The following is a 25,626-nucleotide window of genomic DNA, read 5'->3' as shown; positions in this document are numbered from 1 at the left end:
GGCAGGTGAAGGAGGAATTCAGAAATCCCAGGACAGGCTTTCTGCAGCCGAAAGCGAAGGGCAGTAACTCAGATTAAATAAAAAAAATAATAAAAAAAAAAATCACATATTCCTGGGGGTGAAGGGGCCTTCTTTAATACACTGCAATACCGCCTGTTTCTGTAGGAACATCTGAAGATAAGCAGCGTAGTGCTTTCTGGTGCCAGGTAAACAGCTCGCACATGCCATGGCTACAGTCTCTAAGGAGCTTCTGTTTATTAGGAAACGTCCTTGCCTTGGCTTCAGCTACAAACCCTTGCTGTGAATCCGGCAGGCAGAGGCTCACAATGACAGTGAAGAGCCTGTACGAAGTTACCTGGGGGATACTTATTACCTTTGGGATTACAAGCATTTTTTCTGGAATTTTTGCTTTTTTCCCCGTTTTTTCTTATAAGTCTTCGTTTGTTGGATGGAGCGTTTGCCTCGCCAGTCCCATCTGGAAAGGAGCTTTGGTAGGCAGAACAAAAGCTTTATCAAAGATGTCAGCGATGCTACGGAGACTTAAAAAAATCAGCTGTCTGAATTATTTATTTCTTAGCTCCTGCAAACTCTTTTTAAAGAGAAGTGCACAGAATTACCTGAAACTAAAGAGAGAGGCTCCTGGAGGCTCTTGTTAAGGCTTAAAACTGCAGTAAATATCGGTGTATTGACTATTACCATGACCTGCTGATTTTTACTTTCCATTTACAGAAGCAGTCCAAGCTTCCTCATTCTGAACCAAATTCGGACTGTTAAGACTGTCTAAATGTAAATGAACACCCCCAGGGCCATGCTGGTATAAGTGAGGTCGCTGTTTAGCTCTTTGCTTCGGTTCATTCCCCAAGCTCTGGCATTTCCTAAGTTGTTCTAAGCGACACGGCGAGACAAGCACAACGAGCCGTACGGAGCAGAAGTTGAGGTAGCCACGTGGCTGTGAAATTCTCACCCTTACCGTGAGCACGCTGCACGCCTGCTGCCTCCTCGTGGGAGCCATCTGCACGGTGCCCAAACGGATCAGGTTTTTGCGACGAGGTCCTGGGGCCTCTGTGGCAGCGGATGAAGCTCTGATGGGAGGGGAGACAGGTCAAAAAGGGGGGTCAAAAATGATTTAGCAATAGGGTTTTATAGTCATTTATTCCTGCCACACGGCTGGTAAACCACGCACCAGTTTGTTATTTTCTTTCTAATCCAAAAGGAGAAGGCAACGACAGCCTTTTCACAGCACTTTCCCTTCTGACATTCCTGATGTGCTCATATCAAGGATTTGACTACAGCACTTTATGGCCTGCCTACCCTTCCATCAACCTTGGGATGTTTATTTTGCTTCAGACATCGCTGTTTGCAGCATGCTAACAAGAACTGCAGGTCTTTTAGCGCTGCGATTTGTTTACTGAAGACATCAAAGCCTTTTCTTTCCACAAGCAAGAGCCTTCTTTGAGTCGGCACAATCTGCAAACAGCCACGCAGCACCAAGGTGTGCTTTGTGCAGAGCAAAATAAAACCACGGAGCACTGAAGACATTTCCCTATCTGAGGTTCTAAATTTAGCTCTGCTTCGTTTCTCATTCCTCAGCTTCTCAGACTATTTGCTCCTCACCAAGAGCCCTGCAGCCTCAGCAGATCTTCCCATTGCCAGCTACAAGTTGGGCAGCAGAACACAGCTGCAAACGCGGCCCACAGAAGTGATAGCAGCTAATCTAAAACAAATATTTTGTAACATCTACGAGCAAATTCGTTTCCTCATTTCGCTTTGACAGTCAGGATGCTGTGCCATGCTAATAGAAGGCAATTTGTTGCATCAGGCTGTGCTGAGCGCAGCGAGCAGCACACCTCCAGCTCTCCGCTCAGACCCAGGCTGCAGAAGTGACAGACGTTGGCAGCAAATCAAATAAAATCTGCTGAAAATAACGCCCTAAGAAATACCAGGGCATACATTTTATGGCTTTCCTAGATGTGCTGAGGCTATTTTAAGGGCAAACGAACTCCCACTCCTTCGTGTGGTTAGGATTATTCCTTGTATGGAACATGAGGCAGTGCAGACATCGCCTCTTGTGTACCGCTGGTATTTGCAGTCATACTCCAAGTATTGACTAGTCCCAAATGTGTATCCACCACCAGAGCCTCGTGGCAGTTTCCAGAGAACATTAAGCATTGGCAGGGAGCCACAGGAAACATCTCTGTGGAGAACAACCTGGAATTTCCCCGTGGAGAAGGACCTACCAGAGGGGGCCACCAGCCCAGCTCCCTCAGGAGCTGTTCCACCAGGCAGACTCCGGCTCGGAGAAGATGAGGGCACCAGGAAAGGAGAACAGGAGGACTGATCAGGAAGGTTTTCAGCCCGCAAGGAAGCAACTCAACCCAAGCTGTGTTGGCTGAAGGCTGCAGAGCAGGCAAACGCCCAAGGCTTTCCAGGAATCAGGAATGGCAGCGTGCAGGATCAGTGATGGCCAGCGATGCAGATCTACGTGGACAAAGTCCATTTCATGAGAAATGCGGATCTGCATCTATTGGGGAGGGAGGTTACTTTGCAATCACCTGGCTGTGGCTGTCAGCGTGCCTGGTCACAGCAGAGGAGACACCTTGCACAACCTGGTCCTCGTGGCAGCTTCAGGCAGGCTTGAGACCTGCTGCACGGTGTGCGGAGGAGACCAGAGAGACAGAGCAGAAGGGGCTGGGTGGCAAGAACATTGTTTTTCAACAGCTCTTAACCCTGAAAACACCAAGAGAAGATGCAAGGTACAAACAATACACAATTTCCACTAGCTTTAAACCAAGCAAGCGGTGCTGGTACAACAGGGTGCAGCCAAAGAGGAACACAGCTGTTGAGACCACCTCGCTTGACCTTGGGTGCTGCCAAGCTTGGGTTTGACGTCTGCCTTGGCAGGGCTGGGCTCACAGCCTCCCAGGGGTGAGGGAGGCAAGGAGCAGCTGTTCCCCAGTCCTGAGGTCCCCTTGGGTTGGGAGCGGGGACACGGCTCCCTCGGTGAGGCAGCCAGGCTGTGCCTCCAGTCCCAGCACTCAGGTGACCCCTGCAGAAGAACACTTTTAAAGTCCTGCCTTAAGAAATCAAACAAAATGGCAGAGCTGTAAAAAAAATAAAATAGTTTTAAGCACATCCAACTTTGGGATTGAGAGTAAAATTTCTTGCCAGAGAATTTAAAACAAACTGGAAACTGATCATTTACTCATTTAAATGATGTGCCTGGAGCTAAACCAGCAAGGCTGAATAATCTCTGTGTTGCTTTCATCCTTCTTCAATTTTTTCTTTGTTCCATCAGCCACATGTGCGTTAAGTGTAAATTGAAGGGCTCTTAGCTGGAAAAGCAGATTGTGAAAAGGGCTTGGCCCTTGTCTTATAATTCAGCTTCAGTATTACAATTACTCTTAATAGCACTCTTATTTTGTTGTATTATTTATTCTGGCTAGAACCCTCTAGGATCCCTTGAAGGCTTTTTTTTTCCTGGTGGATTTAGCCAACATCCACTCATGAATCCAGATGTTTCTGCTTTTATCCACGGGAATTTTGTGGTATGGATATGCCAAGATTATAACTTTAGGCTCAGCCTCAACACAAGTATTCTTCAAATTCCCTAAATCATAAATGGAAAGTGCCATGAAAAACCTGGGCCCTGATGCATTTAGCGTGCCAGAATGGAAATCAAACTGCAGGACAATATTGCTCAAGGTCCTGGATCCACGTTGATACTCTGCTACATCGCACCAGAACTTCCAGCCCCGAGCGTGCTATTCTCCCTGTTCTCGTACATGGGCTCTTGCTTTTAGCACATCTTCAGTCCTTCTTTCCATTCACCATCCTGCAATTAGGAGCTAAGATACATGTGGGTCCAAGATGCTTACACTGGAAAAAAGATTACTCGCTGGAAGCCAGAGTGACTGGCGGTGTGTTTAAATGAATGAAAGCCTGCCTGTTTGTGTCAGCCCACCCTAAGAAACACAGATACGCTCCCCAGTCAAAACTGGTTCCGAAAGAAGGGCAAGGAAGAAACGTGCCCTGCCCTGACGGAGACCTGGTAAGTCATGTGAGTCTCTGCCTTTGACAGCATTCTGTCAAACCCAAATGCATTCCTCCTGCGGAGTGTTGACAGCAGCGTGAAGCAGACCTCAAAATAATCTTGATAACCTTCCTTGCTGCACTGCGTTGCCTGGGGTTTCCTTCGGGCACTCCCAACTGTGGTGTCCGGGCTTCTCCCCTGCTCCCCGGGTTTGTCGGGGTGAGAGCCCTGACCGCAGGCACGGTGGCTCAGCACCCCAAGGTAGCTCAGGAGCACAGGAATTGCAAGCAGAGCAGCACAAAACAGTTTTTGTTGGCTTTTCGGCAGCAAACAGTAAACCTCAGCTGGCTGTGGCCATGCTGTACACAGAGAAGCACGCCACAGTGTGCCTGTGACCACAAAAAGCTGAATTTTAGCTTCTTCTCCAAGGAAGCTCCCAACTGGTCTTGAACGCACACGGCCATGGCCCTGGTCCTGCCTCTGCTATGCCTGCTCTGAGCACGGGGTGAGCCAAGGGAGCTTTCTGCCCCGCCGGTCGGAGGGGTGGCGAGCAGGGGGTGATGCAGAAGGAACATCACCGGGGGCCCCGGGGAGACGCCGCATGGAGGAAGAGAGCTCCCCTCCCAGGAGCAGCCAGTCGGTGCTTGCTCCAAGAGCGTTACTTCTGTACCTGCAGAGCCGCGGGATCAAAGGAAATTCAAATGATTCCTAAAAGCTCTTCTAAGGCTTCCCCAGCACGGAAAAGCCTCTCAGCTGGCACAGAGGATGGAGCTGGCTCCACAGCAAACCCCTCCAGGGCAGGGATGCGCCGGGACAAGAAGGAGCCACGAGAGGCAGGGTGCTGAGGGCTCACTGCCCAGCCAAGCTCCACCTGCATGGAGCGGTGGCACAGCTGCACCGAGCCTTGCAGGGAGGTTACGAGCAGCCATGCAGCAGAGCTTTTCCACCCCCTAACTCCATACAGGACCTCAGCCATGCCCAAATCCTGCTGGGCAGAGCTGCTCAGGTAGGTGGGAAGCTCAGCGCGAGGCGCCATCAGCAGGTGCTCCGCATCCAGGAGGTGGCAAGGACGCCATGCGCACCGCTGGGCCATGCTCCATCATCAGTCCCTTCATGCAACCACCCGTTTCCCCCATCCGCAGGCTGTTCTTGCCGCTATCCTCATCCTTTTGGCTGACAGAGAGCAGATGTGGAGATGCCTGGTACTTTTGTACTGTTACTCTATACGGTGTCACACGCAGGAGGCAGCAAGGGAGCGGCAGAGTTAATCTAGGAAATCCATTCAAAGGGAAATGTGCTTTTCCTGCTAATATTTTGGATCAAGTGTGCTGTGCAGGGCTTCCAGAGGGTGCACATTAAATAGCCCAGCAGCACAGTAGTTCTGCCAGTTTCTATCACATTTTCTGTTTTATAATGAGGAGCTTTATTAGTAGCCGAGTATGCAGCTTAAACTTTAAAGGCCACCCACTGTACTTATATGCTATATGACAACTGCATAAGTATAACTGTTCCAATTTATTCTCCTAATATTTTAGTAAAATGTTGTCTCAATGGCTTTGCCTTCCTGTAAAATTCCACATTTTTCATTGATAAGTTCATGACTTTCAAGCTACTAGGTTTTCCTTAGCATCACATCTCTTTTTGGACACGGAATAAAGGAATATAAAAAATATAAAACCCAGATTTTTTCTTTTTCCAAGCTGGAAATGAAGAAATACAAATATATTAAGCTGTAGTTTAGATTTTTTTTTTTTAAATTCTCTCAGCAGGTCATAAAGTGATAAAGTGCTTTTGTCTCCGTTTCAGTGGGAGGCCGGTTTTGCCTTGGGCACACTGAGCACCACGTGCGCCTCAGTGCAATTTGCTGTTGCCATCCCATCTCTCCTCCTTGGCCCGTACTGCTATTACTCGCTTACTGGGATCACTGGGACCAACTACCTGGGCGACGCAGTCCCGGTCCCATTCCCCTACACAGACTTCCCAAATTTTTGCAAAGACCCAGCGCGCTCCGAGTGGTACCACCTGGCCCTGCAGGTTCTAGACCTGTGCTCGAGTCCGGCCACGTTCTGCGCTTCTTCGGCTGTTGTGGTCAAGCTCACGATGAGACTGCTCCAGCTGGGATGCTTAAATGTGAGCGTGAGCTGTGATGGGGAAGGGGGATTGTCCCCATAAAGCTGTAATACAGCCAGGAGGGTGACGGGGATGTGCAACCCTGAATGCATTTGCACCACATCTGCACTTTATTACCTGGCCTGAAACCACATGCATCATTCCCAGTTTAAATCACTTTATGAAATAGCAATTTAGCCCTTTTTACCCTTTTCATCCCAGCGTCATTCCCAATAAAGGGACACGACGGTAGCATACCTAGCTAGGGCCTCTGATTTTAAGGGCTGATCAGAACTTCATGGACGTTAGTTTGCTTTTGACATTAAAGGAAGCAGACCCTGAGGATGTGCCTTTCTGCTCTTCCTTACAACCGAACGCTGCACTGGCGTTAACACACGGAGCAGACAGCCCCGGTACCTGCGTGGCACACGAGGTGTCCAAGCCTGTCACCACTCAGCGTGCATTGAGCCGAAGGCAGCAGCATCCTGACAGCCATGGTGGGAGGACGAGAGGTGACGGGAGGAGCGGTACCAGGAGGGACAGGCGTTCAGGTGACCCCAAGGAGAGCCAGGACCCACCACCACGCTCCTGCCATAAGACAGCATCGATCTCCTCCGCCCCACGCAGCTGGAGGACTCGCTGCTGGTTCAGACATTGAGAAGTGTTTCTCTGCTAAGGAAGATCTCACCTTTCACACCTCCAGTCCCTTGGTTTTTTTTCCCTTTAACCTTTGTTGGGAGCCAGTCTCGAGTCCACTAAAATAACAGTGTTTCCATACCAACAGCCCAGAACTGGGCTCCTCTGGGGCACTCGAAGAGGCTGCTGTCAGAACATACCCAGCACTTCTTCCCGCTCCAGCTTCACGCCCCACAGCCTCTTCCCATCCGTTCCCCCACAAACCTCGGGGCACAGCTGTGTTGTCTGTAGGTGCCACCCTTAACACCGAGAGGTGCTGTAGGCACCCGTCGAGCAGTCAGTGCCCCAGCGATGCCCGAGCCGGGCACACAGCAGCCGGGACACCAGTCTGTGGGGGCGGCAGAAAGGCCGGAGGTGTCTGTCTGAAGGACTGGACAGCTGTTGGATTTGGTAATCCCGTCAGCTTTATTAATAATATTCATAATGTTCATGCCCTCCCTGGTATTTTACAGGCAGCATGAAGCGATCCTTTGTTATTAACACAGGCACTGCTTTGCTCCCAATCCACAGCATTTCTCCGCCCGCCCTCCCCGCATTTCCACCACCCCTGCACCCCATTGGCAAAGCCCTGCGACTGCTGAACTCTCCGGTCCCAGCCCGGCAAAACCCAAAAGCTTTGGCCTCACCCAGCCCAGGAGCACCCCCAGGCACCCCCTCTTCGAGTGGGGCAGGATATTTGCCATATTTGCCCTTTGCAGAGCCAGGCCCAGCACTGCCCCGTACCTTGCCCAGAGACTGCCTCCAGCTGACCACCCCATTGATCCGCCGCTCTTGAGGCCCTTCCAAAACCCCATCCCTCCCCTGCAGCACTTCTGTCTGCCCTCAGACAAAGATTTATGAGGGTTACCCACAGATGTGGCTGCAGAAGCAGTCTAAAAGGGTTTGTAGCAGTGCCACAAGCAATGCTCCTCCAGGCCCAGTCCTCGCTAAGTCGCTCCGAGCAGGACACGACCGCAGAGCGAGCTCCGAAGCGAGACCTGGGGAGGCAGCGTGGATGCCTGCCAACCTGACAATGGGGTTTCATTTAACGAGAACGGATTTAAGTGTGGAAATCAAATATGAAACAGTCGTAGCCAGCATTGTCTGCATTCTTGGAGTGGCACTGAACTAGCAGCGAGAAAAGAACCGAGACGCTGGCCCAGACATGCTCCAGCTGTCTGAGCCTACCTCTGCCCTCCTCCGCTGAATGCGGCCATTCAGCTTGTTTTCATTTCATTATTGGATGTTATTTTTGCAACCTGGGAAAAGAATAGAAAAGGGAAAAAGGTCCTTAAAATGCTTTGGGGTTTATTTGTTAAGAACTAGCCCCTTTCTTTCCTTTTTATCAGAGCTAAATAGCACGGACTTTAAGGAGCACGTGAGGCCGGTGGCATTATCAGTTAGGCACTTGTTTCTCAAACACAGCCCTTTATCTCGGAGGGAGCAGCATTTGCGTTGCTGGGGTTATTCACATCAGTTGTGCTCATTTAGAGCTGAGCAACATGCAATTAAATAGCCATATAAAACACCCACTGGACGAGCAACAGCTGCCTACAGGTAACCTGAAATTTCACGCACACACCTGCCAAATGTTGCAGCTCTACCCCTGTAAATTCCCCTCTGCACACAGGAGCAGAGCAAGCCCTTTCCCATCGCCGTGGCTGGGTGAGCAGCAGGCACTCCTTCCCCAGCACGGCTCAAGTCAAGCCTTTAATGACTTGGTTAAAAGCCTGACGCTGCAGATCGCTGCTGGCAGGAGTGCTGCTCCACCAGCCCCGGGGGCAGACATTCCCTCCCTTCCCTGCCTTTCTGAAGAGCAGGACCTACTCATTTTTAGTGTTCAGGAATTCACATCCAAGATCTGATGATAATTTATTTTCCTCCTTCATATCAATTTTGCTTTACAGGTTAAATGTCAGCACGTACCTCCTGTGTCCCCCAGCTGGGGACACTGCACCCTATGAAAAGCCAAACCCTTGCCAAACAAAGGGCAGGATTATATTGTTCCCCCGGAGCAGGGTGGGAGTTTTGTCAGTTGGTGGTGGACTTCTTGAAAAAAAGAAAAAACCAAAAAACCTGCATTTTAGTGCTGATACTGCTTCAGCACAGCAGTAAGTTCTCACTGGTCCTTCACATTCCTTTTTGAAAAGGAAGAACATTGTGTTTTGACATTTCATGCATCTTTCTCTTGGGGACAGAGTCACAAATGCCAAACCAGAACCTGGTTTAGGTCTTGCACATTCCTGGATTAGTCCTGGCAAGAGGTCAGATGTGCTTTAATATGAATTCTCTCTCCAAGCATCACTTTGTAACAACATTCAAAACAGGTCTATAATTCGAAATTTGGATACTTTAAGGTCCAGCAAGATCAAGGTGCACATACAATAACCACTCGCTGCACCCAGATCATTGCTTCCCAGTGAGCGATGTTGCTCTAAGTATTTGACTAGACAAGTTCATAGCTTATTTTCACCTTACCCCAGCCCATCCAACAAGGGAAGAGCCCCTCCTGCACCAGCCAGACCCGAGCAGGACCCTCACCCCACAACCCTGGAGACCCCACATGCTGTGCTGCTCCCCCATGCACCGAGCCAGCCTGCCAGGCAAGCCGGGGGCCTGAATGCTTTCAAGTGGGTTGGGAGATCGGAAAGGAATTTGGGAAATTTTCTGGGATTTATGAATGCCATTTTATGGCATTCAAATAAGATCATTTCCTCTTTCATCCTGGCTTTCACCTTTTCATAATTTTTAAATTTTATTTAATGAAAATTTATTCTCCTATTAGAATTGAATTTCCGTTCATTAAGGATGAGAGGATGATTTCAAGCAGTGAGTTTCGTAAGTTCTTCCAAAGCCAGAAACCTTAAACATATGCTCAACACCAAGCCTACAAGCAATCCCATTTACCTTAATAGGAGTGCTTATCTCTAAGCATGTGCATAAGTGGTTTGTTGGCAAAAGCTAGTGCTAGCTCCCTTCCAGATGACCCTATTTAATATTTACCAATATTAATCTGCTCAGTAACTATAAACACCAGAAAAAAGCATTGAATTAGCTCTACAAAAAGCTTTTCCAAACAGGACTTTAGCTTCTCCAGGAGGGTCAAACAGTTCCATGCCTGAGCAGTCTGAAAGGGACTGGGGCAGACCCAAAGCCACAGGAACCAGTGAGAGGGTGTCGACTGATTTTACCAGCCCGGGGATGGGATCCTGCATGAACACCTTTCTGGTTTTGGCACTGCGACTAGGAGGGATAACAAAGGCTGTATGCTGACATTAAGAAAGTTTGTTTTATTTATTGACATCCTGTTAACCTCCAGCCTCCAGTGCACTTAAAGGAAGCTGTTAATTTAATGGTTGCATCAGAAAGATATGACAAAACATGTACTGCTGAGCAATGATGGAAATCTCCAGGCCTAACACCAGCCTTAACACCTGCACAAGGCAGCGGCTGCACGGAGCTCTGCACAGAGCGTAAGTCTGAAGAATTCACCCTTGAAAAGGGAAGTTTTCAAATCCAATGGGTAATAGCTGATACAGACCCTAGCAACAGCCTTTGGTAGAGGCCTCCACTGTAAAAGCTGTACTCCAGCAGCAAAGCATCTCTAGGTCCCTGTTTCCTTCCAGTGGGATTGATGCAGAGTGGCTGGATTAATCCTCTCCCACTGCTTGGAGTTAAAGCTGCCCACAGGGCTGTGAAGTGTTCTCAGCAGTCCTCAAGAACTAGGAAAGGTTATTTTGCTATTAAGCCCGGGCACAATCTGATCTCACAGCAATGCCATTTGAGTATAGGTGGTGTCTACTCCACCAAGACAAACTGTCATTGTGCATATATGCCAAGGAAAAAGGAAAGTAATGGGAAGACTAAATTAAGCATCTCATTCTGGGCAGTAAACCGTAGAAAGATAAAGGCTGTGATTCAACAAAATATTTTGGCACATACCTGGCAGCAGACACGAGGACGACAACACAGCACTTGTCAGGCTGAGTTCAGTAACTACCGTGCTCATGGCAATCAGGATTCCCTACAAGCTGGATGGGACGTGAATTACAGCCATGTTGTAAACCTGTGTTTTTCGTTCCTGGACTGTTTTCCCCTCACCTCCAGCCATCAGCCCTCGTGTTGAAGTACCGCTGAACTTAACCACAGGAGCCAGATCACAAGATTATACACTTAAAACTGGAGATGAAAAGCTTCAAGTGTTTTGAAGTGATGAAGCCATAATCTTTCCACTCCCTGCTCAGACAGTCATATTTATACCCCAGAAAGCCCTGTCACTTACAAAAGCAAAGCAGGAAGATTGTTTTATTTTATTACCTCCATGTTCGTGGCTCAGGCCAGCACTCACACTCCGGTTTAGTCCCTGCTCCCTGACCCACATCTGATGCTTCTACAAATTTGAGCACTGACTTTCCAGGCATGAGACTGCGGACTTGTGTCAAAGTTCTTCAGGATACTCCTGCAACTCCCAACAGTGCTACAGTCACTGATTGTTGGTTGGTCTCAGCTTTGCCTTTCCTGTAAAGCAGCCCAGCACCTCCAGCCAGCCAGCCTCCCCAGGTCTCCTGAGCAGCTGCTGCTGTCCTTTCCCTGAGTCTACTCCCTCACTCTTCAGCCCATGGCTCAGGGTCAGCATCATCCTTCATTCCTTTATCCCGCTGCTCACATTTTTCATCCACTAGCTCCTAACACGAAATGGAAAGGAAAGTTCCTTACAGCTTCAGCCAACCCAACCTCCTGAAGTCTTTCTGCCCAGAGAGACAATAACTACGGCCCAAGCCAAGATACTATCTCTTCCAGACGAGGGAAGTCTGGCAACCCTGATAGCTAATGGCCTACGTAAGCCGGTTACAATTTCACTTTTCATAATTCAACTAGTTTCTTAACTGCGTGGAAATGCTATATGGTATTTATGGAAAGTTCAGCGTTACTCAATGTTACTACAGTTTTGGAAGCAGCAATGCTGTTTTTAGCGGTGTTGGTTAACCACAGTCCTCAACTATCACATCCACTTGATAAAGCATCTCCACATGTGTGTCCATTTCTACCCAAACAGACTGGAAAAATTTGTGAGCCACTTCAGAAAACAAAGTCACTTCTGCACACAGGTTCCTCCCCTCACCTGGCTGCACTCAGCACAGGTGTCCGTCTGCACACAGACAGCAGAAATAAAGCCTGATCCTGTAATCATTAATCAGGCAAAATTACAGTGGGTGACGGTCTGCCTGCCTGAATGAAGTGAGTGCCTGACAGCAGGTTCCAGACAGGAGCGTGCCGATCACCTTTTTAATCTCTTGGTTTTCTAGTCAGCAGCTCCGTGTGGGCACCAAGCATATAAAGGGTATTTTTGCTGCAAGTGTTATGATTTCTATTTCAGTTCAGCAGACTTCCTTACTGAACAGTCACTGCCTACAAATGAGTTTTCCAATTAATACTGCAGCAGATCTAATGAAGATGCTGTGCAAGATTTCGCTACAGCACCTCCAGGTGACCAGGCTGCCACCCTTCTCCAGCTCTTCAAAAACCATGAGGCCACTTTACCAGGACAAATCAGGATCTAAGCTAAACCACCAAGGCATGGGTTATTTTGCTTGTTTAAAATAACGACCACAGCACTAGATATGTCACTCTAGGCAATAAAATACTGTTTGAGTTAGTAGCAGCAGCACCCAGCTTTCTACAGGTCACCTTGCATCTCCGGGCTGTTTGCTTTAGGCTCTCACACTTTTGTGGAGGCATCTCCCCACCACCAGCTCTGCCCCACTGCTGGTAGCAGCCAGGAAAGCAGAGATGAGCAGCTGCCGACTCCTGCTGCAGCCATGGCAAAGGAGACCCAGCAGCCTATTGAAACAGGCAGCTGCCCTCTGGCTGCCACGGCAGAGCAGGATGGAGCTTTGTGAGGAGGGCTGGGTCCAACTGCCATGGCACGTGTTCAGTGCACAGGACTGACACAAGAGCACTGCTCCTCACACGGACGGAGCATGGATTTTTATACAAGGAAAATGCTTAGGAAGCTGTGGCTACCAAACAGTACTTACAGATTTTACAGACGACCTGGAAATATGGGCTCAAACTGGAAGTTAAGTGGCATGTTTTCAAGCCTATGAAATGCAATTTGTTTCTCTAGGCAAAGGAAGGCTGTACAAGCCCACGTTGCCCAAACCCTTTACGAACACCTCGCAGTGCCAGGGGACACGTGCATTTCACCTACACTCCGTTGCCTGCCTCAAGCGTTTGGTTTTGAGCAGCTCCTGACACTTCCACCCAAGTTCAAGCTTTTAAGTTTGACTCACTTTAGGAAACACTGGACATTAATCCTACCTGCAGGTACTAATAACCAAGAAGAAAGCATCATTGAAGTCCCCTCAGCCTTTCCCTCCCCAGGCCACCTGCTGAAGATTTATCACTGACACCCTCCTTCCTGCTTTGTTTAACATCCGACTGCACCGCCAGTGCCGGTCAGCAGTTGGGATCAGTTCACCTCCTCGTCTTCTGCCTGCAGGGCAGTTAGGGTGAAGGCAAACCACATGAAAGGAGACTGTTTGCCTGCTTTTACAGCTGCACAAAAATCGCCATCTAATATGATCAAAATGCAATTTTTAACTGGCCCTGATATTTAATGGAAACTAATCCAGGAACAAATAAGTGAGTGTGACACACTGTGGAAGACTACAGAAAAATACAAAGAGATTTTACTGGCAAAGATCAAAGAAAAGGCACTAGTTAATAGCCACAGTTTCTTGAAACAAGCCCTTCCTTTGAAGACAACAGCTGATGAATAGCAACCTGATGAAGCTGATCAAGTGCCTTTGAAACAAGGTGTATATGCTCTGAAAGAAGTAATTTTCACACTGACAATATCACACGTCCTCTGAAAATTTTTAGTTACAGTAACTTGCGTGGATAGCCTGCAAGGAGAAAAGCGTGCACCTGCTCCATAGATTAAACAACCCAACTGCAAAACTGGAAGAACATTTATTCCCTCGCCAGTTACAAGTAACATCCCAGTCCCACTGCAATCTCTTGCTTTGCCTTGAGTTGAGCTAACGCTCAGCCGATTTATGGAAGCTGTGACCCAGCAGAACACTTAAGATGCCCCCATGGCCACAGGGTGCTTGCCCTGCCTCCCAGGGCAGATTCCCACCCTCACCACTGGTGTTCAGTTACTGGAGCTCCCACGCAGGGAGCAAGCCTCGTGCTCTCACAGAAGGCCCGGAGCCCCAGACACTGAGCTAGGCTAAAGAAAGCAGCAACAAAGGAGGAGAAGTGGGCCTGGGAAGGAAAAGTTTGAAACCTTGGGCCCCTCCAGGGCTTTAAGACATGCACTGGAGCTTCAGCGTAGTACTGGCTAGACAATAAAGCCAAGAAACTGAGAAACACCCCTCAGTTCCTAGCAGGGGGAGAGCAGCAGCTAAATGCTGTTGGTACAGGAGGGAGGAAAGGCCATTTTGGAACATAAGTTCCTCTAGCCTTATTCAAAACCTCACTAATGACTTCCTTCACCAAAAAAGTGGTGCAAGGTGAGATTTTTCCACCCTTGAAATGGCACTGCTCTTATCACAGGATGTCTCGCAGCAAGCAGGAATAAGCTGTAAGTAAAATTAAGTCTTACACAGAAGGACCGTCTCAAGGCCTGGCTCAGATGGCTTAAATAGATCTTCCCAGGATTGCTTCAAAATGGGAGTGGGCCTGCAGAAGCTTTTCCACAATGCCAGCACCAGCTATTGCCCTGCTGTTAGCCTCCCACATCTGGGCTGCAGCTCTGCCCTGGGGAACCAACCCAACGTCTGCCTTCCTTTGCACAGCCCAGTCTGACCAAATAAACCCTCAGCAGTCCCCTTCACACCCAAAATGAAGGGACCCAGCTCTAAGATGACCAAGGTACAGGACAACTGATGTCATGAATTTCCAGAACTCCTTAGGCTGGAGGGTCTGCACTTGCTGAACTTTACTTACCTTCGGCAGATACCCTAGCTGCCTTCTGCAACCAGATACTGTTAGAGTGATTTCTTCAAGAGAAAGCTGGTTTGATTTCTGCCACACATAGCACTGGTACAGAAGTGCTCCACTCTGAGAAAATCCTCAGGGAAAATAAGCCACCAAACAAGGGTGGAGGGTAGCAGAATTTACCTCACTGGCAACTACTAGTTGTAATAATAACATTGGATTACCTCGCTGGTCAGGTTTTACAGTAAAACTCCCAACACAACAGCATGATGGAACGGGAAAAACATCAGAAGAGCTGAAGGATGTGCAGGGACAGGCGGCTGCTGGCTGGATAAAAGGTTGCCCTGCAATAGCTTCCTGACAAGGCCGCTGGCTTGGACACTAAAGGGACCCAAGTCACAGCAACAGCTGTGTCACGCATGGCAGCAGCCCCAGCCAAGCATCCCTACGGCCCCCCTGCAGCCTGCCCGGCCGATCCCTCGGTGAGCTGACTCGGCTCCCCAGCCTAACCCAGCGCCTTCACGGGGCTCTCTCCCTGCCCACGCTGACACTGCCGTGCAGAAGTGCAAGACATGCGGACAGTGGACCAGCTCCAAGACAAACTTGGCTAGCACAAGGAGCGTAACGAGCTAGACAAACAATAGGTACCCAAACACATTTTTCTACCCTCGTGGGATTAAAATTGCTCCCCGCACGTCTAGTCTGAAGACTTCTAGCTCTGAAGTTTATTCCTCTCTGCAGACAGGAGATGTCTGCAAAACAGAGCACTGCTGTGAGAGCATTCCGCCCTCACCTACGTGCTTTCTCTTGAATACAAGACATTTCCCCCAAATACTGGGCAGAACCCCCTTTCATTTTACAGTCAGCTTCCAAACCCCACTGGCAGTGAGCACGGGGTGCTGCCTGGCATACATGGAGCTCAGGCAGCCTCCAGCACTTTGTCTCTGGTGTCTCTGGGTACTCCCCAGGCAGATCACTAAGGTTTAGTGATGCTTCTTGTTACCCCCATGCCAGGTACAATCAGTTTTCTTCTATTTACATCTCAGGGAAGGGCAAAGACAAGAAAAGAGCCCAAGACCCCAAAGGGAATTTGAGCTTTACACAGCCAGACACCCCTGCCATTGACCTCTGCCAGGTGGGAGTTCCCAAATCATCACAGCTTATTTCCCAGGAGGAGGCTCACAGAACACCTCCCCTGCAGTTGGTTTCATTTCACGGTGTGCCAGTGTCACTTCCCCCCACGTGGAAGCTTATTTTTACTGGGAACATGTTAAATCTCATTGTTACCGCGCAGCTTTCCCTTCCTCTCCTCTATAAGAGCAGGAAGTAGATTTAGCACAGCCTAACAGTCAGGTGATAAATATTATGGACTGGGTGCAGTCAGCTATAGAGGGCTAGAAAAGCTTCAGATAAACCTTCAGTGTCAAACACCTGTACCCAATGAGGGCCATTGAGCAATACAGGCTTGGAAAAAGTGAGTAAAAGTAATTACATTTTATTAATCTACGCATACAGAGACACCAAAAGAGTCAATTTCATGCATCTATCTAAAAGCAGACATACAGAAATTAAATTAATACCTTATAAAAACCAGCAATGAAATGGCTGTGTGGATACACCAAGCTCACATCACTTAGCAAGTGCAGTGAAGTTACCAGTAAAACCATTCTCTTGTTTAACTCTCAAGTGGGAGAGGTCTTTCCAATTTTCAGAAGCCTAAGGGACTCTTGGTGAGAGCCAGATACAGTAACTCAGAAATGTCACCATTAATTCTGAATTTTATGCTAGGCTCTAATTGACAGCAGTGATAAAGGACCACAGATGACATTTAGCTATGTTGTTTCTGTTGTCTAGTCATAGTTTTAGGGGAGACAACACTCAGATTTCAAGAGATGCCAGATAATTCAGAAGTTTCTGTAACTGGACTTTGGGGTAATATTTATAGTACACCTGGGAGCAGTCTAAACACGAATTTCAGCTTCGAACTCCGTTCCCATTCTTCCTGCCCACCCCAGTGCTCTCCAGATCATAGCTAAACCATCAGTTTAGATAAAACTCAGAAGAGAAAGTCTTTTCTTCATTTCCCCTCCAGGAACATCAAAGGCCAGAGCTGACTTTGTTCCATTGTCTCACCACCAAACCTTCCCTGGGTGATTCAGTCTGATGACAAATGGGTGACAGGGCAGCTGGCATGGTGCTGGCTACACCAAGAGCACATTTCCAGCAGCTGAGCCAACAGCACAGCTCACTGAATCCAAGGCAAAAGTTTCATTTCCCCCTTTGGATCTACAAAACCACACCTGGTTTGAGATATGGGGCATGACTTATGTGACTGCTCTCTGCTGCAGCATCCCTGTTTGCTTCAGCTCTTTTTCTAAGTACACTTAAACTTATGAAAATTAATGAAATTAGCAGCGCTGAAAGAAATTCAAGATCCTGGCTGAATAACCTGAGATACCTAGATTCCTTTGACAATTAAAAAGCCTCAGCACAGAGCAAGCACCAGGAGCTGCTAGCTGAGCATTCAGGTTCTCTGCTCCCAGTTTGGGCAGAAAAGGAAGCCAAACAACTGAGGGCCATGGTATCATGCAGATTCTTAGCAATTATACTGGTGTTCACATCAGAAATTCAGCCCATCTCACAGCAATCAGTATTATAACTGCAGAACATATGAAAGCTGCAGCAATATACTTATCAGAACTTCAGACGGTAATAAGCTCATTCCAGTCTGTGGCCTCGCTCACACCATAGCGTGATAGGTCCTTCACCACTCACAGCTCTGATTTAATGGGATCTGTCCCCACCCGGAGCAGAGCAGCTCCAGCACAGAGGAGCTCAGCGCCTGGCAAGCTGGGCCCGACCACCCCTCTGTGGAAGCCTCACCCGGGCTGTGAAATTGAGGCACACAAAGATGCTTGCCTGCACAGTAGTCTCTGGACGCAGTTAAAGTGTGAGCTGTGTTTTGCTGGAGATTACCATGTTGTTACTGGTTCCCTTGATACCATCAGCTCCAAAGTGTAGATACAGCCGGGGGAATGCTTAAAGAATCCAGATGCACTCCTCAGCCTTAATGTGTTTTCCTTTCCCCCAAATATTGCTATACATTTTCTGCAGTGACAGCCGTGACTCAGATACTTCAACAGAGAAGAGGAGGATCAGTTTCTTTGGTGCATGCTTATGTGTTTCAGCTGAATACCTAAGAACACAAATAGGGCACTCTGCCTTCAAGTCTAATATATCATTTTATGGAAATTACAGGAACATACTACACAGTAGCCTCCTTTCATCAAGATGTAGGCTTTTTAATATCGTAGCAAGGAATATGAAATGGAACAGTCTGCATCTCGCCCTGTTAAAAGACTTTACTAAAGACCATAAAACAATTTTCTGAGATGTGACTGGCCTGGTTCAGATCTCTTCCTCAGTACACCTCTCCTATAAGTACCAGAAATGAGCTTCCACATGAACAAGGGGAGGTTTAGGAAAAATAAACAGACTTGGAGGCATTTATATGAAAAGCACTTAAAAAATCTAATCTCTGTAGCTAATTTAAGAACTCCTAGGGAAAGGAAAAGTAGAGATAAGGAATCTTAATGAGGTCAGGCCAAATATCAACACATGATCAGCAATCAAATGCTTGCTGGCTGCCTGTTCATTATATGTGATGAGTTTGACAGTTTCTCAAGAGGAGAGACCATTACAAAAAATAGTAAAACATTCCACTAAAAACCCACTGAGCCAGTATTAAAATCTTAGTAAATAGTAAAAGCCTAGTAAAGCATTGCTAGTCACTGCTAAAGCATTGCTAAGCAACCTTTTATCCTCCTTAGGACTGGATTAGCTTCATCACAGCAATAACTAAGAGTCCTTCATCCTCACTCGCAATGCTGAGTTTGAAGTGCTATGTAATTTTCTTTGAAATGCCAGTGAGAGCTGCCACTCCAATTCCCAGCCCCTGCTGAGGCAGGGAGAAGCTGTGCTGAGGAAAGCTTGTCTGTAGCCACCAGCAGTCAGAAGCCAGGCTACAGGACATCAACTAATTTACCTTAAGAGACTTGCAATATTTATTCACCCTCACACTTTAATTCTTTGTGATGGATAATCAGCAGCTGATATCCCTCTCTAGTACCGATCTAGAGACACCTAGCTTTGTTCTTGCCTTAAGCTCAACTACCTGCAGTCAGAATTTCTGCTAAAGCACTATTTAACTGCGGTAAAGACCAAAACCAGGAAACTGCTGGGTGTAGATCTCACTGGACTATTACTGAGGCAGCAGTTTGCTGCTAGGCATTGCCACCATCTTCCATCTCTAATCAGTATTCCATTTAGATTTGTACCACCTTAGCAGGCCCTCTAAAGTGCTCTTTCCCTGGATGTTAGTGATAAATCACCTACCAGGGTGTACAACCAGGCTGACGGCAAGCTAGCCTAGTCTAACCTACAAGCAAGCTCCAAAGAGAAGAGGTAAGGGAGTTCACCAGCATCAACCTGATCTGAAACCCAGAGTGATTACAGGTTATTTAGAGACCAGTGCCAATAACTTGATATTTCAAAAAGCCCATGGAGCCTAAGAGAAGCAAGTTCAGAGATTCTTCTGAGTCTCTTAGTGCCCTCTCCCCTGGGGGAAGAGGTGTTTGGGAAGCAGCATCCAGGGACCCATTTACTTCCCAGGCTATAGCAGAAAGTGGTGAGCTCCCAGCCACCTCACCAGCCCTTCTTTGTCTCTACCTGAATTTCATTTTTATATCAGCATAGATATATTGAGAATAGCACTCCCCTGCCTATGCACACTGCTTTAACAAAGGTGCACCCATTGTCATCTTCAGTCTGACAGATGTGGATTGTCACCAGCTGGGCCTACAGCACAGATTTAATGAACACGTAGGAATTACTCACATAGCTATCTACTTCAGTTGGTAAGACAAATAGGCTGATAATTTGTTGTGAACAAGAATTATTCACTCCAGAAGTTATCACCTGTGCCTACATAAGGTATCCGCTAACAATAGTTTTTGTAATAGAAGAAAATCAGTTCAGATATGACACTTGTTCCTTTCAAGTGCAAACAAAATATGTACTCTGCTATTGTGCCTCTATCAGAGCAAGCATTTTAGAGCAGAGAAGAAGTAACATGCAAGTCAGAGCCTGTTACCTGTTATCTTTGGTCTATGATGAACTCCAAAAAAAAAATCAATACCCATTCCCAGAGCCTGGGTTCTGAGACAGACAAGGTCAGTTCCTACACTGTTACTCACACGGATGAAGAGATACTCTTCCAGAAGCAGAAGGGCTAGCACCAACATGGCAGTCTGGGGAACTCCTCCTTGATCCAAGCAATTCATCTTCCAGCTCATGAGGAAAAGGTACCATTTGCTTTCCTGAAAGACAGTACCCAAACAACCTGGTTAGGTTTCATCACATGCTGACACAGAGCAGCCAGGACCCCAGCTGCTCTGTGGTGGAAAGAATCAAGGGCAAGCCCAGCACAGGCACTGCCTCCATCCCACAGAGACTGAGCACGGGGGCAAGCGCCACCAACAGCCCCAGACACAGCACAAGACAAGCAGGCCCAGGGCCACCCCTCTCAGGAACAGAAGGAAACAAGGCCACACATACAAGGAGCCCTCCAGAACGCATCCAACTCTAGCGCAGGCCCAAGGAGGCAGCAGTAAGGCTGAAGACTGACAGCCCAGTAGCTCAAACAGAAGTAGAGGCCCTGGGATGAGCTTAAATAGGGCCCAGGGACCACGGGCAGGGCATGGGTGAGGCCTCAGGTGAGGCTGCTCAGGGCCATTAAGCGCAGGCAGGGCCCTGACACATACACCTGCTGAAGACGTTCACTTTATATAGGGTGTATGAAGCTATACTGATCCTTTCCTGTGTGAGATCAAAAGCAGATGCCACTCACACACCAGACCCTCTCCCCAAAGCACCCTGTGATGAAGTTGGCTCTGCCGAGCCGTGGGTCTCTGGTGGCGAGCAGCCTGCTCCCGGATCAGGCCTCACCCAGGCTGATAAAAGTACTGGGCCGGCAGCATGCTATGGTCACATTTAAGCTAATTTTTGTCAGAGCTCCCAAATTTCCTGGGTTAATGCCACCTCAGGAAAGGCCCATCACTCCTTTGAAAAACCAAGTCCCCTTCACTTGGTTTGACTTCTTCGCACACCAGCACCCCTAGGGCAGAGCTCAGGGGGACAAAAATGCCTAGCTTTAAGCAGTTGGATTTGAGTAAGCATATGACAAATTTATTTTCCCTAAAATCCATCGTGTAGAGGCAGTGTTGCCCACCCTTCCTTCCACATCTTCCCTGTCTGGGGCCGACTCTTCTTCCTTATCTCCAGCGAGCGGTCCTGACATTCTCCAGATACACGCATGAGGTCACGCAGAGAATTTCTGGCCAAGTACGCTGCTTATCCACAATGCTTACACGTACAGAAGGTTGGGGACATCTCCCCAGATCTGAGCCGAAGGGACAGCTTTATCTCTGCAGGAGTCCCACAGACACAATACGGCTGTTTGCCCCGGGCTGTGCCTCTGCCTCACAAGGCCCCCACAGTTTTCAAGGGAACAGATTACAGGGCCGTGCCAAAACTGGCAGCTTCCTGGAGAATTTGCTGTAGCGAACTTTAAACAGGTTGAAGGTAAAGAGGACATCCAGTAACCCATGGGTTGTGGGGTAATGGAGAAATAAAACAGGAGAAAGAGAGGACTGGGAAAAACCGCGTGCTAAAGAAATGGTTTCTTCTGCAAAGCCAGGCCGGAGCTTTGTGAAAATAGCACTGGTTGCTAATTAAACTGCTCCTACTCGTTATGTTTCCTTTTCACAAACTTACTTCTCACTGGTATAAAGACAATGAAGAACTTTCATTTTTGACTAAAGCTGATGTGCCAAATTGTGAGCTCAGTTAAACTGGTGGAAACGCACATAAAACGTTTCCTTAGGGAATGGGAATCGAGGGGTTCGGAAAAGAGCCCCGGTCGCACAAATGGAGTTTCATTATTTGGTATGTGAGTTCATTATAAGTGGGCTCAATTATATTTCATCAGTGAGGACATAATAGCCTTTTCATTCAATGTATCTAGTTGAGTTGAATGCTAAGCACATCTGATGCAGCTTTTGGAAAAAAAACAAAACACGAACAGTAGCCATGTGAAAAAACAAACAAAATGACTAAGGCATCTCGGTGCCTCAGCAAGCTCTCTTTTCTCACGGAGCCATCGGATAAAGAAGTGAATGAAGTACAGTAGCTTAACATGCACTGCATGAGGGTGTGCGGTGCCACATTCGCTGATTTACTAACTCGTTTTGTTTGAGGGGCACTTGAAAGGCTTTGACATTTACAGCTCTGTAGTCAAATGTGAAAGGAAAGAATAGATTCTGTATCTCCAAGCTCCCAGCTGCTGGTAAATGTCTACTGAAAGCGCCAGCGAGCCCCATGAGATCAGGAGGCACTGTTAGCCGCAGAGCTTTCCAGGTTTGTCTGCGAACGCTATTAGAGCAAATACGTCAACAGTCAGGAGGGTTAAAAATGTAAATCTACCTCTCGGAGAGATGCGAAGTCTCTCAATGGAGAGCTGCAGTGCCTTTACCACGTTTGCTATTCAAACACCGTGCAAGCTGGATTCAGACGGCAGCCTAGAGCCTGTGGTCAGCAGCCATGCATCAGTTCCTGAGCACACACTGCGTATCCTAAGATACTAAAGTCAAAAGGGTTTAGGATGTTTTCCTGGGCTTTAATTGCAAGAGCAGTTTTGTTTCTGTGTGAGTCACACGCTATACAAATGTTTGCTCTACTGTAGGTCTCCTACTTCACAAGGACCTCACAGTTTTCAAGGATATAACACACACAAACAGCACCAGGAGCGCAACGAGCAATCTGGTGAAGTTTCCAGCTCTGCAGTAAACCATGCTGTTCTCACAGACACAAATGTTACATCTGATTTGTCAAGCCTGAAAGCCTTTTGTCTTACAAGTCAGTCAATGGAAACTGCTTTTGACAGTGTGGGTGTTTCCAAGCTCTTCAGTTCAGGGTGAGCAGTGTTGGTGTCGGAGCCTTTGGCCCAGCATCATTTTTTGACTGCCGTGCAGCGCAGCTTTTGTTTGCCTGCTGCTTGCTCACAGGCAACGCTGGAATTCTGCAGCTGTATGTACATCCAGTTATCCTGTCCTTCCCACCTGTTTGGAGGACCCTGCCTATGCTGTTAGGTTTTTTTGCCTACATGAGGAGTTGCATGGTAAAGACTGAGGGGAGCAAAGGAAGGAGGAGGGTGGAGCAGGAGATGGAGGAGAGGAAAAAGCCAAGATAGCAATGGAGTGGGAAAGCAACACAGAGATACAAGGGGAATATGAGAATTAAGACCAGCAGGGAAATGATAACAACTGTTTTCACAAGAGGGATGGGGTGGTGCTGATCATATGTAGACTGCATGTGAAATATTCTTTTGGGGTTTTTCCTACAGTTTTGCTTGATTGGAAACCTGGATGGAGAGCAATATCCCTTCCTTCCCACAGAGGCCAGAATATGGGGGAAGAAAGTGGGAAGTTGCATGCTTGGGTGCAATCCGTGGACGGGAAGCATTGCTGGTCCTGGAGTGTAGACATAGCCTGTTTTAAATATGCTCAGGGAGGACAAGAAATAGGAGGCAGCCCTACTCTGCCAAACTAACTGGGTGCACTAATCTGAAAGAAGTTTGAAAGCTGGTTCCAGAGATCACTGACAATATCCATTCTTGCAGTTACACATTGTCGTCTCCATCGTCTCAGAGACTCATCTGGAAAACAAACTCCTTCTTGAAAGCATATGTGAATTTGCACTCCTCTTCCTCCAGGCTGAGCTCCGCTAAACTGCTCGGCTACAAAACACATTCGCCCTTCCCTGGACTAGGCATTATTAAGATCCATTATTTTCTGCTGCACTCACATCCACACTGCCTGGATCAATGCCGGGGGGATGCCCCAGGGCAGATGGATCCGTGTCCGCTCTCCTTTCCCACATCCTGTGAAGAGGAGCCACTGCATATTGAAACGGCAGAACCCTGATTTTTCTTTTTCAGCGTTGTATTTTGGTTGCCAGTCCCTGCCCATCCTGTGTGCAGTGGCTCTGCAGAAGGAAATTCCACTTTCCCAGCTTTTGGGGAGGAGGCATCAACGGGAAATTCATTCTCTTCCTCAGGGGTGCCAGAACACCACCTCCTGTTTCCCATCCTACTGCAGCAAGAGAAGGCCATGGGTGTCCTCACGAAGGTACGTGGCTCTTGCAGTGCCAAACGCAGCACTGGTGAGTTGTTACAGTGAGCAGAAAAGTGGGGTATTCTATTTATGTTTCTATCTAAATGGCATTGTTTAATAAATATGGACAAATTCCCCAGAATTGTCTGCTGAAACACAAATCACACATAGCTTGGATTTCACTTAGAATAATAGATTCGCTTCTCCTTTTAGAGGTTCCTATTTATCACATCTCATGCTCAAAACTTTTTAATTAAGAAACAATGCTGTCAACATAGACTTTTGTGCACTAAAACAATGCAGTGGAAGAAAGGCTGCTTTGCTCATTTTCTATTGCACATGAATGACTAACAACACTCTGTGAGAACGTCTTTTGAAGCACACAGTTGACCACTGCCACCCACCATGCACAGCTCGGGTCTGATTCCCCCCATGCACAGATCAATTCCTTGGGCTTTATGTTTCTTGAAAACGTGTATGACATCTTTAGATTGGGGATAAGGTCAGCACTGTATTCCTTGCCTCAGCTGATGAGTTTCCTGGCTTGATTCATGTTGACTTCTACCGAAAGAGAATATAAAATCGAATTGTAACTAGCATGTGAGAAAAAATAAATTAAGTAAAACAAATCATTCTTTTCATCTGCTCTGATGCTGGCAATAAACATCACTGTAGCTGTGAAATGCAAATGAGTGGGGGCTTTCACTGCCTGACAGCAGACATCACATCACCGGAGAGATGGCCTTGAGATCCCTGCCAGTGGCAGGCACAAGCCATCCCTATGGCAACTGAAGCGGTGGCTTGCATGGAAGAGTAATACTGGGAAAATGCTTACTTAATATGCTCTAGCAGCTGAAAATAAGTCAGTGCCACAGAGGCAGCCTGGCTTCTGCAGATCACATCAAGGGCTTCTTCCCCTGCCGGCAGTAGGGACTGCCACCAGGTGCGACTCGGCTGAGCTGTGGGGACGTACCCCTGGGTGTCCCTGGGTCCTGGCCCTTGGTTGTTCTGACCCAATCTGACCATACCACACAGTGACCCTCATCTGGCACACACACAGAGCTCTCCTCCCCATAAAATCGAGAGTACAGAGGAAGGAGTGGAACTTGGGCACCGAGCAGACAACACACCCAGGCTGAGGAGCTGTCTGAGCGCTGCGAAACCCGCGTTCCTCTGGCCAGACACAGCCAGGGGACTAAAACTGCTTCCAGCACATCCTTTTATAGTCTGCTTTCCACGCCGTGGATGGAGGCCTTTGCAGAACAACGCTGAAATGCTCCAGAATCTCAGCAGCGCTTACTGAGCGGGAAGACAGCAGGTGTGGGGGCAAGTGGAGCGACTCAAATCCATCCTGGCCTTCACGTTGGCGCTAGAGCTTGCTGCCAAGAGAACCAGAAGAGTGCTGCCACCATATGATGCCACGACTCAAAGGGAACAAAGGTTTGTCTCATACCTTTGAGCTCTTACAGCCAGTAATTGTTCCATGGATTGCTTTTCTCATGGTGGACAACTGTCACCAACAAGAGCCTTTGTTTTTTCAACATCTACCTCTCCTTTTTCTATTTTTTTATTAGCAATGATTATAGGGAAAGGCAATCTTCGTTAAAAGTAGGGGTCAGATAGCAAAATTTACCT

The 25,626-nt window shown here is 47.8% G+C and overlaps 2 protein-coding genes across 34 annotated transcripts in view; one reads left to right on the top strand and one right to left on the bottom strand.

Annotated features, from left to right (window-relative positions):
• The window catches only part of LOC310904328 (uncharacterized protein), a gene marked incomplete at its 3' end in the record, with an annotated part of 56,089 nt that overhangs the window by 4,204 nt on the left and 26,259 nt on the right, over window positions 1–25,626 (bottom strand). For 14 of the 33 annotated variants that reach the window (XR_014588211.1, XR_014588212.1, XR_014588213.1 and 11 more), the window contains one exon: window positions 20,017–20,139. Coding sequence is in view for 12 of the 33 variants with exons in the window: in XM_083848890.1 (XP_083705016.1) it covers window positions 20,017–20,139 (123 nt within the window). The other 19 variants (XR_014588227.1, XM_083848877.1, XR_014588229.1 and 16 more) reach the window with 17 other exon arrangements.
• TMEM212 (transmembrane protein 212) lies at window positions 13–6,216 on the top strand. Its single transcript, XM_083849240.1, has 2 exons — window positions 13–655; window positions 5,809–6,216. Exons 1-2 carry the CDS (start codon window positions 222–224, stop codon window positions 6,200–6,202), a joined length of 828 nt encoding a protein of 275 aa, XP_083705366.1. The 5' UTR covers window positions 13–221; the 3' UTR covers window positions 6,203–6,216.

The sequence above is a fragment of the Anser anser genome (genome assembly GCF_964211835.1).
Source record: "Anser anser genome assembly, chromosome: 9".
NCBI lineage: Eukaryota > Metazoa > Chordata > Aves > Anseriformes > Anatidae > Anser > Anser anser.
This window is presented reverse-complemented; position numbering and strand designations above follow the sequence as displayed.